Source organism: Haliotis rufescens, unplaced genomic scaffold (genome assembly GCF_023055435.1).
Source record: "Haliotis rufescens isolate VD_foot unplaced genomic scaffold, xgHalRufe1.0.p SCAF_16, whole genome shotgun sequence".
Lineage (NCBI taxonomy): Eukaryota > Metazoa > Mollusca > Gastropoda > Lepetellida > Haliotidae > Haliotis > Haliotis rufescens.
In genome coordinates this window covers 18,111,758-18,125,246 of record NW_025963846.1, presented here as the reverse complement: position 1 = coordinate 18,125,246, position 13,489 = coordinate 18,111,758, and the positions used below count along the sequence as shown (strand labels likewise).

At 38.0% G+C, this 13,489-nt stretch overlaps 1 protein-coding gene across 1 annotated transcript in view; it reads left to right on the top strand.

Moving 5' to 3' along the window:
- LOC124121373 (NUAK family SNF1-like kinase 1) overlaps window positions 1-13,489 on the top strand; it is a 76,057-nt gene that overhangs the window by 27,082 nt on the left and 35,486 nt on the right. Inside the window, exon 2 of the mRNA XM_046484376.2 lies at window positions 5,197-5,317. Coding sequence (XP_046340332.2) covers window positions 5,197-5,317 — 121 coding nt within the window. The remainder of the gene's footprint in view (window positions 1-5,196; window positions 5,318-13,489) is intronic.

Genomic DNA, 13,489 nt, shown 5'->3' with positions numbered 1-13,489 from the left:
TCTCAAAATGAGAAATAGGGGGCGCTTATTAGAATATTATTTTGAGTTGAAAGATCGTAAATTTTGTGGTTTAAGCTATCAGCCTGAAATGTTGACATACGACATATATTTTTCAAGAATTTAATTGCCCATAATTAAGGGTGATATAACACACGAGTGCGTATTATACACAAATAAATAAGTCTTGTGTACATTGATCAATCGGAAGGGTGCTGATTGGGATTGTTCACTAGCCAATATATTAGCAAATATCACCGTGGGCGCTTATTAGAGTGGGGCGCTTATTACGTCGAATACGGTATATAGAAAGACATTCAGTAAAATATGTTTATAACTGACAGATATAACGAACTTATTTTTTGGTCCCGGCCATTTGCTGTATACTTGTTGTATATATGCATATAACGAACTGCGGTTATTATAAACAAACTAAATAACGGTCCCTTTGAGTTTGTTATAACCGTAGTTGATTGTATCTGATTACCCCTTTTGAAAGTGGAATAGATTAGTTTATCAAGTCTTCTTCAGTATTATCTGAGAATGAAGATTTTTTCTTGGTTCCTTTCTATTACATATTACCCTATATTATATGAGACAGTGTTCAGCAAGTCTATGTTCATTTCAGTATCTAAACATCAAGATTATATGTGAGTAGACAATTAAACAAACAAATGACTTTCAAGTTTTTGAATGTTTGGCAAGTCTCCATTTCTTCAGTATCGTCTAGTAATGAAGAGATGCACTTCTCTTCTTTCTATGATATATTATTAGACAATAAATGAAATTAATATTAAAATATCTTCTTTTCAACGACTAAATGTCAGTCTCAGATTCAGCCTGTTTCATCAACTGTCAGATGGTTTCAGTCAACACATCAAATTTGTGTTCTTGTTTGAGAGTGAGAAAGAGAATTATTGTTACTTCACCCTTAAGCTAAGTATTCCAAAGTACTTTTTTGTGTATAGTTTGTCTGTACATTGTAATGTATGCTAATTGATTCACACCATTCATAGTCACGTTAAAACTAATGTTGTGGTTCCTACCACACTTACTTTCTAATGGACCCGTGAACATCCGGGGTAGAATAGGTCTCCAGTAACCCATGCATGCCCTAAAAGTTGACTTTGCTTGTCATAAGAGGCGACTAATGGGATCTGGTGGTCAGGCTTGCTGACTTGGTTTATACATATCATCGTATCTCAATTACTAGGATCGATGCTCATGATATCAATCACTGGATTGTCTGGTCCAGGTTTGATTATTTACAGACCGCCGTCATATAGCTGGAATATTGCTGAGTGCGACGTTAAACAAACCAAACTTTCAAATGAGGGTTGTAGGAAGGCTTTTGTCTTGTTTTGTGTTGGAGAACCACTGTGAACTCTTCATGTGTGCTCCTGTTTGTCATGAGCTGTGTTTCGGTCATCAGGCATTATCTGTTTGTTGTTTAACGCCACACTTAGCTGTTGAAACATGGATTCTGATTGGTCCCTAGGTGTTTACCTTCAAGAAATGGTGATAAATTGTGGAATAAACTGAGACTATACTCAGCTGAAGCGTCTGACATTCCACAGCACTGGGACACAGCATTACATCTCACAGCGATAGACCCATGGTTGATATTTCACTGAAGATTTTGTTCAGAAGTTTATATCTCGACTTCATGGTTGTCAGAAAATTGTGAGATATTTCGTAATAATCTCTGAAACTTTTAAGGATTCCACATTTTCTAGGATCATAGGGAGTATGATATCTTCCAAAGTGTAGCAAAACACCAACATACGAGAGTAATTATGGAAAGTTTAGTTGTACTTGAAAATATGTCAGCATGACAATATCAAGTACTATTTGTGTGACAACATCTCTGAGCAATCAGTCGCTTTCAGTCCCTATCTGGAAACTCAGAATATATATATATCAAAAGTTGAGTGGTATGTCTTCCCCTTTTTGTAACAATTCATTTAAATGTTTTTCCTACAATCATTAATTACACACTTTCCTGTTGTTTGGGAGAGCCTGAAAACTCGGAATGTTGTTTTTTATCTTCAGTTATCTAGTAGGACTACATTACCATCTTATCCATGCAAATAATTTTGTCTATTAATTAATTGGTGTTGTATAGCCTTTTCCATTATCTAATTAAAAAACATCAAAAGTTTTCCCAATAAATTTTTTTAAAGTTGTAAGTCAATGCTTCCGATTTAACTCGGCATTCCTCCACTCTTGAATTGATTTTCTCATTCAAAACAAACTGACAGTCCTCTGCAACACAAAGAACTGTGTTGACGACAGGTGAAATACACCGTTGTCAATTGCAGGTGAAGTACACCCGTCTCTCAGCAATCGAGGGTCCCTGTGATAAATACCATACCAAGAAATGACATCACCCCATAGAAATGAAATCTACATCCCGTTTCCTTGTTGTTGATAGACTGATACATATACGAACGTCGGTTTTCAGTGATGTGTCTCGTTCAAAGTGTCGTCAGTTTATCTGCCCGGCATTTATTCCCGATGAGCAACATCTGTTATTGTGTGGAGGGTGGGTTTGTAGTACATTCTCATAGTGTGTATGACTTCCGACATTCCGATGTTGTTATACCCCGTGTTAATGGATTGGATTAATGGTCTATTTCATGCGTGATTGAAATTGACATGTTTTACAAAAAGAATAAACATAAATAACTTAGAAAAGTATGTGTAGAAAAGGATATTTGGATGATTTGTTAAGTTTGAAATACTTTAATCTAAATCCGTGGTTTAAGTCTTGTCTGATAAAAGATATTGTGTGAGTGGCGACAAGGGAATGCAATTTAAATATTTCATGAAACTCAGATAGCATGTGTAATACAGAAACTTGATAGTTGTCATAAGACCTCAGGATGAATGATTGATCAAAAATCCCATCAACAAATTCTTTATTTGAATGTCCTCACATAGAAAGGGTCATGATAAAGTCTGGTAAAAGGTTTGATATATGGCTGTACACGGGATGGGGGGTGGGGCACTTTGACAAGACATGTTTTGTGTGTTGTTTTACACCGCACTCAGCAATATTCCAGCTATATGACGGCGGTCATATAAATAAACAATCAAGTCTGGGCCAGACAATCCAGTGATTGACATTGAGCATCAATCTACACAATTGGGATACGATGACATGCGTCAACCAAGTCACCGAGCCTGACCACCCGATCCCATTGGTCACCTCTTACAACAAGCAAGGGTTGCTGAAGACCAACCCTTATCTCCATGGGACGACAGTAAAAGTTTTTTTACTACTGTATTACACATTTCTGATGGGAACAAAGTACACGTGCTTCAATCAGTATTATATTTCATCGCTACAATTTTGACTTGTGATGCGGTATAGATGAGTGTGTACTCAAAATATAAATATATTGAATAAGTAAAAAGTTGATTGTTGAAGGTGTTATAAGTGTGTGGTAGATAGTAACTTAATAAAATAACAAAATATACCAGATTAATTGAAAGTAGTCATTAGGAGGCCAAGGTGGAATATAACTAAGAAGTTCGCCAAATTCCAGCCTTCCTGTAGCACTGACCTGATAATCGTGTGCTGGAGAGAGCACGTGAGAGTGCAGGTCTTCAGATAAGCTGCCTAGTTGCGTAATATATGCTGAATAAATCACCGAGTCTCCTCCATACAAATAGCTATAAAAAATGTCAAAATTCAGTGCTCATCACACTGAGCATAAGTACCCACAGTAGCCTTAAATACTGAAAAAATAGCCGCACTGCTTGGTCAGCAGTTTTTCAACAACTGTTTCCGTCAATGGAGCCTTCTATTCAAACCATTATTGTGCTGTAATTGTCCAAGACACCGACATATGTTGTTGAGCACCGGTACCTTTCCAGCATCTCAAAAACAACCAAGGTATTTAATCAAACTGTGAAATAGAAATTCATTTGCTAGAACGAGATAACAGGCATATCTATGATTGCTGCTGCGTCCTGGCAGCTTGTGACACACATCCATGTGCTTATCTCACGAACGGGACGAGTTCATCTCCTATTTAGAATGCCAATATTTCAAATACCTCATCAGCCAGATTCGCAGCAAAGGACATTCATATGCGCTGTCTTTACGGAAATGCAAACTGAAATGACGACACTGCACACTTCTACAGCACATTCAGGAAGACAAAGCTAAATATGGAATGGGGAAAAAACAGCCCCCCCTTCAACATGTGTAGCACTTTGCCTTAGAATTTTGATTGTTTTTTTTTTTAAGTTTCCTTAAATCACAGGAAGACCCAACTAGGTTTGTGTGTGTTCTGTGTCAGTCTGGTACTCTGGTATTCCCCTTGAAGCGGCCATGTTTATTCTTGTGCTAGAGTAGTTTCCTACAAGTTGCGTGCATGATGTCTGCGAACAAAGGTTTTGCACTCATCTGCGTCGTCTGTTTGAATATTTGTGCCATGTGCAGATGCTCAAATGTTTATCACAAGATTTTATTTGGGAAGAATCTTCAATTTTGAGTTGTTTAAATTTGCCCATGGTACTTGCTTTTAAGTTGATAATTTGGAAAATAAATTTGAAAATATTGAAATTGTAAATAATTCTTGTCACATGTCTGTGAATCTGAATTATCAGAATAATTGTGTGTCTGTTAACATGAATTTTAGGTTTAGTGTGGTATGGCATTGTTTATCTTTTCTCCACGCCCAAACCTGTTGTTCTCTCAACGTTGTCATGCTTGTTTGATAATCATCAATTGAAGTTTTGCCCAAATTCGATTTACAACAAAACTGAAAATCACAACTTATTATAGATTAGATATTAAATGCTTTATATATGGAAGTCTCTGGTTTTCAATTTTCAAAAAAACCCACATGTTTCCTCTTAGTCGTTGATGCTTGTTTTCGTAAAAAAAGAATAAGACATTCAGATGATGAAGAATATATGAGCAGGTATTCTACTTTCTTAAGGGACAGCGGGGCAGCAGGTCTAAGTGTTTGCCTGTCACGCCAAAGACCTAGGTTTGATTCCTCACATGGGTACAATGTGTGAAGCCCATTTCTGGTGTCCCCCGCCGTGCTATTGCCGGAACATTCCCCAAAGCGGCATAAAACCATACTCCCTCACTATATGAGTGAGTATGATATGCTAGATATGCTGGTAAAATAATCTCCCCTTATTCATAAATACTAATTGTGCTTGTTGATGTTGCAGGTTGCTATCAAGTACATCAAGAAGACCAAGATCCATGACGAGACGGACCTAAACCGTATACGTCGTGAGATCGGCATCCTGTCCAGTCTCAAGCATCCGCACATCGTCAACATCAGGGGAGGTAAGTCATCACACATACACTTATATCAATGCATTCCTGTCTCCGCTGATACTTTACAAACTATAAGTGCTACTGTATAATGGCGACTGATATCGGGTTCTAGTGCTCATGACAAATGTGCAGTGAAGACTGACGTCAAGTACTACTGTCATTACAACTACATAATGGTGACCAATATCGAGTTCTCCTGCTCATGACAAATGTAATGGGAAGACTGACGTCAAGTACTACTGTCACTACAACTACATAATGGTGACCGATATTGAGTTCTACTGCTCATGACAAATGTATTGTGAAGACTGACGTCAAGTACTATTGTCATTACAACTACATAATAGTGACCGATACCGAGTTCTACTGCTCATGACAAATGTATTGTGAAAACTCACGTCAAGTACTACTGTCATTACAACTACATAATGGTGACCAATATCGAGTTCTCCTGCTCATGACAAATGTACAGTGAAGACTGCCATGTATTGCTATTGTCATGATAACTATATAATAGCAACTTACATCAAGTGCTACTGTCGTGACAACTACAAAAGATCAGATTGAGAAAGTAACGCTTGAAACCATCATCAATATATATATGGCTGATGATCATTGCAGAGAAGTTGGTTTTGATTGGTCAGTTCCAAATAATCCAAGGTATCTAATCTAGTCATTGAGGATGTGTTGTGTAATTTTCTGCTTGTCGATACAGCACTTTAAAGCATTTCTTGTAACAGTGAAAAAAATACCTCTTTACATAGTGCTGCAGGATGGTAGGAATCTGTTATTGAGCTGCTCATTAAAACTATTCAGTATTTGTCCTGACTCGCATTTCTCTCGCTTAGTCAACTATCAGCCAATCACACTTGACTGTCAACTTGAAAACGAAAAAAACCCTTGAGAATCGAATTCATTCAGAAAGAGGAAACTTGGCTTTGCCCAGATTAGCAATTAAATGGAAGTTTAATCCAACATGGGGAAGGTGCAAAATTCTACAACAAGCACTGCGAGTGTTACATAATTTGAATTAGGCACAAAATTGTCATGGCTTCCAGGAAGGATTCTATAAATAAACCTTAACGTCCTACATTAGCGTGTAACTGTACATTTAGCCGGTCGATGAAGGAAAATGTAATGTTTTAATACCCTGTAGCACAGACCAGTGTTGAGATATTGGAGGGTAGGAATTCCCCGTGAGGTGGACACATACTTGGGCTTTACACGCTCGTACCAAACAGACGACACTGTTGGCTTTTGTGTTTGGGAGTGAGACAAGGAATGGCTGTGGCATAGCTGAACTGCCTCTTGCAGGGATGTTCAAATGGAAGCGTTTCCTTAAATCATATTTGCCAGTTCTTGCTAATGCATGACTTTGGTTTTAAGTCTTTTGTACCCAATATAAACGTTTTGGTCTTGAACTTTGGAGAACCTAAAATGCTTAGACTCACAAGCCACAGTTCTGCCTGCATGTGAGTTCCTTAATGATCGATGACATGAAAGAAAGATATATTTATCAGATTCCTTACTGCACATGCAGCTCAACACGTTTCTGGCTTCAGCCCAACTGAAACAACTTTTCGCATAATATTGTGTGATGTCACTTCTTGAGGTCATCAGAAACATGCCCTTGTCCTGATCTGGAGTTTACATGGCTTATGAAATTTGGCTGCCTCGATGAACCTCTCCATACCTTTATGGCGTAGTCAGTATAGTTTAGAGAGATGACCATGAGGTCAACATTTTCTCTGAAGTATGTTCAGAACGGAAAATAAGTACAAGCCAAAAGATTTTCATCTTAGCCTTGCCCCTGAAGAGTATAGAAATGCAAGTTGTAGTCACCATAGGGGATGCCGGGTAGCCTAGTGGTTAAAGCGGTTGCTCGTCACCCTGAATGAGTAAAATGTGTGAAGCCCATTTCTGGTGTTCCCCACCGCGATATTGCTGGAATATCGCTAAAAGCGGCGTAAGAACTCACTCTCTCTCTCTCTCTCTCTCTTACTCACTCACTCACTCACTCACTCACTCACTCACTCACTCACTCACTCACTCATGTAGTCACCATACAACATTCTGTTGACTGACTTATTATGAAGACATAACCAGTTCCTGTTCCTGTTCCTGTTCCTGTTCCCCAGACGCTTGTGAAGGAACCCGTACTGACTGATGAACATTTGTTGCATCAAATATGACATGTCAAAATAGTGATGATAATATTGAGAACTGTTTTTAACAAAGATTTTTCAGTAAGATAGTGAGTGAGGTGGTTTTAACACCGTTTTGAACAGTATCCTAGTTATATCACGGCATGTCAGCTTAATGTGGAAGGATTGTTTGTTTGTTGTTTAACGTTGCACTCAGCAATATTCAAGCTATGTGATGGTGATCTGTAAATAATGGAGTCTGGACCAGGCAATCCAGTGATTGACATCATGAGCATTGACCCAGGCAATTGGGATACGATGACATGCATCAAGCAAGTCAGCAAACCTGACCACCCGATCCGGTTAATCGCCTCTTACGACAAGCATAGTCCCCATTTACAGAAAGCATGGATTGTTGAAGACCACTTCTAACCTGGATTTTCACGAGTTAATGTGGGAGCAAGTCTAAAGTGATGCAGGTCTCAGATGTTAATCACTTTGTAAGTAAGATAAGATCAAGATAAGACTAAAGATTACTTGAGTCAATCTTATCAACATTTTTTGCCTCAAATATGATTCAAATATTCTTTACCAGTATTAAAACACAAACATTACATGTGCAACAGTGTATGTTGAACTGAATGGTCTACAGACCTCCATGGCTGACATTCAATACAAAATTTGTTTTCTGGGGGCTAAAACATTGTCTTACTTTTTATGTTAGTGTTTAAATAACTTTGTTATTTTGATGTTAAATATTTGGTTGTCATAATAATGGATCTATTTAATGTGGAATGTAGTCTCATATGAAAAATGTTTATTGAATGGCATTTTGGATCTACATCACAAAATGATCTATGAAAATGTCAAGATCTCTTAACAGTGCTTGTATCTTTCCTGTGAGCAGACAAAAGGCCATAATATAGTCATCAGGTTTTCATTCCCCCTCTCCTCCCTACAAAACACCTGCGTTATTTCATTATCATCTAGCGCACAAGCACGCACGCACGCACGCACGCACGCATGCACACACGCACACAGTCATCATATACCAAGAAACTTGTCACATGTGTTTTCTTATGTAGAGAAATAAAAAAATGTAAAATGTGCAAGAAATTTAATATTCTACTCAAAAGAAGTTAAGGTCCACCAAGTTCTTTGATATCAATATAGTTAATATGGCATGACGACAGATTAACTCTTGTAATTTTGCATGATAGATTAACTATAGTAATATGAAAGAATGGGGTGGTCCTTAACTTCTTTTGAGTTGTATAATTAATTCAATGTGGCCAAATGTATTCTGATATTCGTTTGGGTTTTATTCAAATATCTTGCCTTACAGAAAGAATTTTATGCCCAAAGTATTTTGAATTATTTGAACATCTCTCAGCATGTTACATGTACCTATTTCACATACACAAGTACAACACTGGTCGGCAGTGGACTTGAACAGATGCAAGCTGGCTTGTGTTCAGGTGTGTGCACACACTAAGAAACACACTGACACATATGCTTATTATGAAATTCAAAACAGCTTCATCTTTTTATTTTTCACAAAGAACGTATGGTAGAAGTGATGCAGTGTGGTTGTTGGAGGAAAGTTGTTTAACCAGTTTGAAGTTCACGGACATCTTGTATTAGACATATGTGAAGTGATATAGATCTGGGAGTGAAGGCCAGTTCACACAGCCGTACAGAAATGGCTGCAGTTGTTTCTCACTCTAAACACAGCATGGACATGGAGATATTAGATGCGTAAGGGTGGACTGTATAATGGAGGACCTGTCGGACCAAAATAGTTAAGGGCTCTCTCCAAAAATGTTGTCAGTTTTCTTTTAGCCCTTTAAACAGTAATGTTAAATGTAAGCTCAACTTTCTTGCCAGGCTGCATGATACCTTCATTTTTTCAGACTATTTGTTCCAAAACATGTATCAGTTCAAAATACAGAGCTCTGAAAATTAAGATTGATATGTTTTATGTGATAATACTGCACATAAAAAAGATAGGATCATGAATATTTTGGGGGACATTTTCATGAAATTGTATGCTCAGTCTTCACTAAAAAAATACAGTGATCCCTCGATATACCGCTGTCATCGGGGTCCAAGAAACTGACTCCGCGGTGTAGGAAAGAGCGGTGTACAGATATTCCTTGCTGAGGTTCACATTACGTAATGATGGTAGTGAATGGAACAGTGGCGCAATTATTTCACAGTGGCATGGGACATGTAGATCTATGTAACACTGATCGTGGACGATGATTCAAACTGCATGTGTAAAAAAATAAAAATACTTTGTGTAAATTAATCAAAGTAGTCTGTATTATTTTATTTGATTTTATGTGAGTTTAATGCCAGATCTGTGTACGATATGTTTTTTCACAACCGGAACAAAAGGCAGAATGGTTTCGATCACATTCAGCCGCATGCAATGAACGTAATTGTTTTACAAATACACACACGTGTACATCGACTTGGAATTAAATTTCATCAGTTTATTTGTAACTTTATTTGCTTTAACGCGCTTTTAGAGGAAAATTCTTCATGCATTTTTGGGAGCCATGGTTTACCCCATGGAGTAGCGGTACATCGAGGAGCGTTAAGTCGAGGGACCACTGTATATCCCGCAAATATTCATGATCCCTCTCTGTTTTGTTCAGTATATTTAAGAAGAACCAGGTAACAATATTATACAAGGCCATTAATATATAGATAAAACCTACATGAAATATGGCTGTATCAAATAATCTAATCTATTACATTTTATGCCTCATTTGTATGTAAAAAGAAAAATATGAAGCCTTAATAATTTAAACCAAGATTTTAGATTTCTTGTTTTGTCCTTTCTGTGTGAATTATATTATTAAGCATATTTTATTGTCCAAAAAGACAAAGGGATTGGGCACAAGTGCAACACTTATTACCGTCTTCTCCCTAGTGTGAATATAAGGTAATTGTCTTTAAGACCCCTGACTATATACTCCTCAACTTGAGATAGGGATATTCTGTCATTCTAGGTAGCGACCGACTCTGGCTGATTTCCTTGAGAGGTTGTCCCACAAATAGCATTCAATCCAATACAAATAAACATTAATGTACATTTCCATAACATTATTCCCTCTCCGTTATACAAACATATCTCATGATTTGCTGGAAACGAAGTTGTTTGTGACTCTTGCCAGGTGTTGTTTTGTTTATGTGGGCATAATCCATAAAACTCTTCTTCATTCCACCACCGTGTCTGTTGAACATACCTCCTGGAGGTAAGAGTACACAAAGACCAGTTAGGAGAGACAAAATCTATAAAATATGTGACACATCATAATTTTTCCATTATGAAACTTCTGGTCTTGGAACTAACTCTTCCTGTCAGATATGAAATACTGTATTCAACGTTATAAGCGCCCACGGCGATATTTGCTTATATATTGGCAAGTGAACAATCCCAATTAGCACCCCTTCCGATTGATCAATATACACAAGACTTTAATTTATTCGTGTATGATACGCACTCGTGTGTTATATGCACCCTTAATTATGGGCAATTAAATTCCGGTATAATATATCTGTCGTATATAAACATTTCAGGCTGTCAGGATAAACCACGAAATTAACAATCTTTCATCTCTGTTTTTATCACCCAAATAATATTCTAATTAGAACCGCCTATTTCTAGTTTTGAGAGCGCTCTGGGCGCTTATTACGTCGAATACGGTATATGAAATGTTATACAGAAAGCTGATCAGCTCCGGTGGGGTGGGGTAATTGACACAAATATCTCCCCTGATTCAATAGGCAATGAAGGAAAAGATGTGGTTAGGGCCTCGTGGTTAAAGTGTTTGCTCACCACACCAAAGGCCCGGGTTCAATTCCTCACATGGGTACGATGTGTGAAGCCCATTTCTGGTGTCTCCCGCCGTGATATTGCTGGAAGATTGGCGTAAGACCATACTCACTCACTCATTCAGGTAGCGATTGTTTTCTCTTGAGATTTTTGGCTTGGGACTTGATATACATCTGCATATGGTTTAAACTTAGCTAGACCAATTTTTTTCCTTGTTAATGGTGAGCCTATACGGGCTTTCAGAATGTTCTTTTTTTTTAAAAACACATCAAAAATGCTTTTGATTGAAAATGTACTCATTTTGAATATGTTATGTTTGTATATATATAATCAAAACTCTAGATCTCATTGTTGATAGAAAATCTCATCCGTTTTGGCGTTAAAATGAGTTTTTCCAACCAATTCTTACCATTGATTGTTATGTAGTATAAATGTATTTGGTTTGTAAGTACACTGATGGGTGATCTCTGTATTACTTTAAAAATAGATTTCTTTTTGGTGAGATAAGGAGTGAGAGACTGACTGACGTTTAATTTAGAAATTATTTTATTTAATGACAAATTCCTCACAAAAATAAGATCCAGAAGCTTAAAGACGGTCACTTTGGCATCGATCAGATGAATGCACCAAAACTGAATTTCTTGAATAATGGTAGCAAAGAATCAGTTTGTTGTAGTGTTCTTTAAATTAGGAGTGAGTGGGTGGGTTCGTTTTAATGCCACTTTTAAGTATATTTGGAGCTGCTCTGTGACTATTACATACATAAAAGTCACACAGTGAATAGGGGTCGGCCAGCTAGCCTGAATTTTGAAGTAACTCATCTGTGAAGTCACTGATTTTATCAGCAATTGATCAATTCTACAAAATCAATTTATTGTCTTCACGTATGCTAGTAAATCACACAGATCCATATCTTTAAAGAACAACATAATGTGAGCTATGAAATAAATGTATTGTTTAACCCAGCCAAATCATTCCCTCTTAAATCTCCATCAGGTATGTCATGTCCGTCAGATGTCGTACCTATTGAGATTTATGGCTATATTCCCATCCAATTGTGTTGTATCTCTCATATCTACTTGTCAATAACTGTCACAGGTGATATTAACGAGGCAGAGGCACCTCACTGACCTGATAGCTGACCTCAGCTAATTTGGTTAATCACCTGTTAGAGTCACTTCAAACCTGGGGTCTTGCTGCAAGAGCTGACCTCCATGTTGTCCTTGATGGGAGCTGCCCTCTGTTAATGCCAGGTCAGCCGGGATTCCGGTAGCCAGGAAATTAATAGTTGAGCCTGGCTAGTTCCAAATAAGCCTGAATTGCTTGTAGCTGATAATTCTTATTGCTGGCATGCCAAGACCTCCTCCATTGTGCCCTGTTCGGAGTGGATGTGAAAGTCTTAAGAGATTTCTTTGAATTAGCCTTGAGGTGACCCAATCACATTTCCTGATAGAGTGAGTGAGTGAGTGAGTGAGTTTGCTTCACTCCACATTGAACAGTCTTTCAGTTAAGTCATGATATCGGTGAGTGAGTATAGTTTTACACCGCTTTTAGCAATATTCTAGCTATATAACAGTGAGGGACGCCGGAAATGGGCTTCACACATTGTACCCATGAGGGGAATCAAACCCGGATCTTCGGTGTGAACACTTTAACCACCAGGCTACCCGACCACACCACTTATCAGTTAAATGTGGGAGGAGAGATCAAAGTGATGCAGGTTCATTTACTGTTTAGTGATGCTGTGGTGAATCTTGTTGACACCTAGTTGGAACACACCATGCAACAGTGTGGTTTTACGTGTGACAGTGCATGCATGTGTGTGTTGCTGCTTGTACTAGCCTGGACTTATTCAAGTTTCCTAGTGTTAGCCAACTGAGATACCATGCCGCAGTTTAGCACGGATAAAGTTGTGTCCCTTGGGCACTCCAGAAACCAATGAACGTGGGTTTGAATCCCAATTTGCCCCGATTATGTTTCTAGGTCCCTTATCACCATACCCATGTTCATGGGTTTCACTGAAGGGTAAACGTCTTAGACCTGCATCACTTCGGGCTTTCTTCCCACATTTAGCTGACACGCCGTGATATAACTGGAATGTTGTTCAAAGTGGCATTAATCCAAACTCACACACTCATTCACTGTCTTCATTCGACTAATCAACATTAAGTGGTAATAATGGTGGATTGT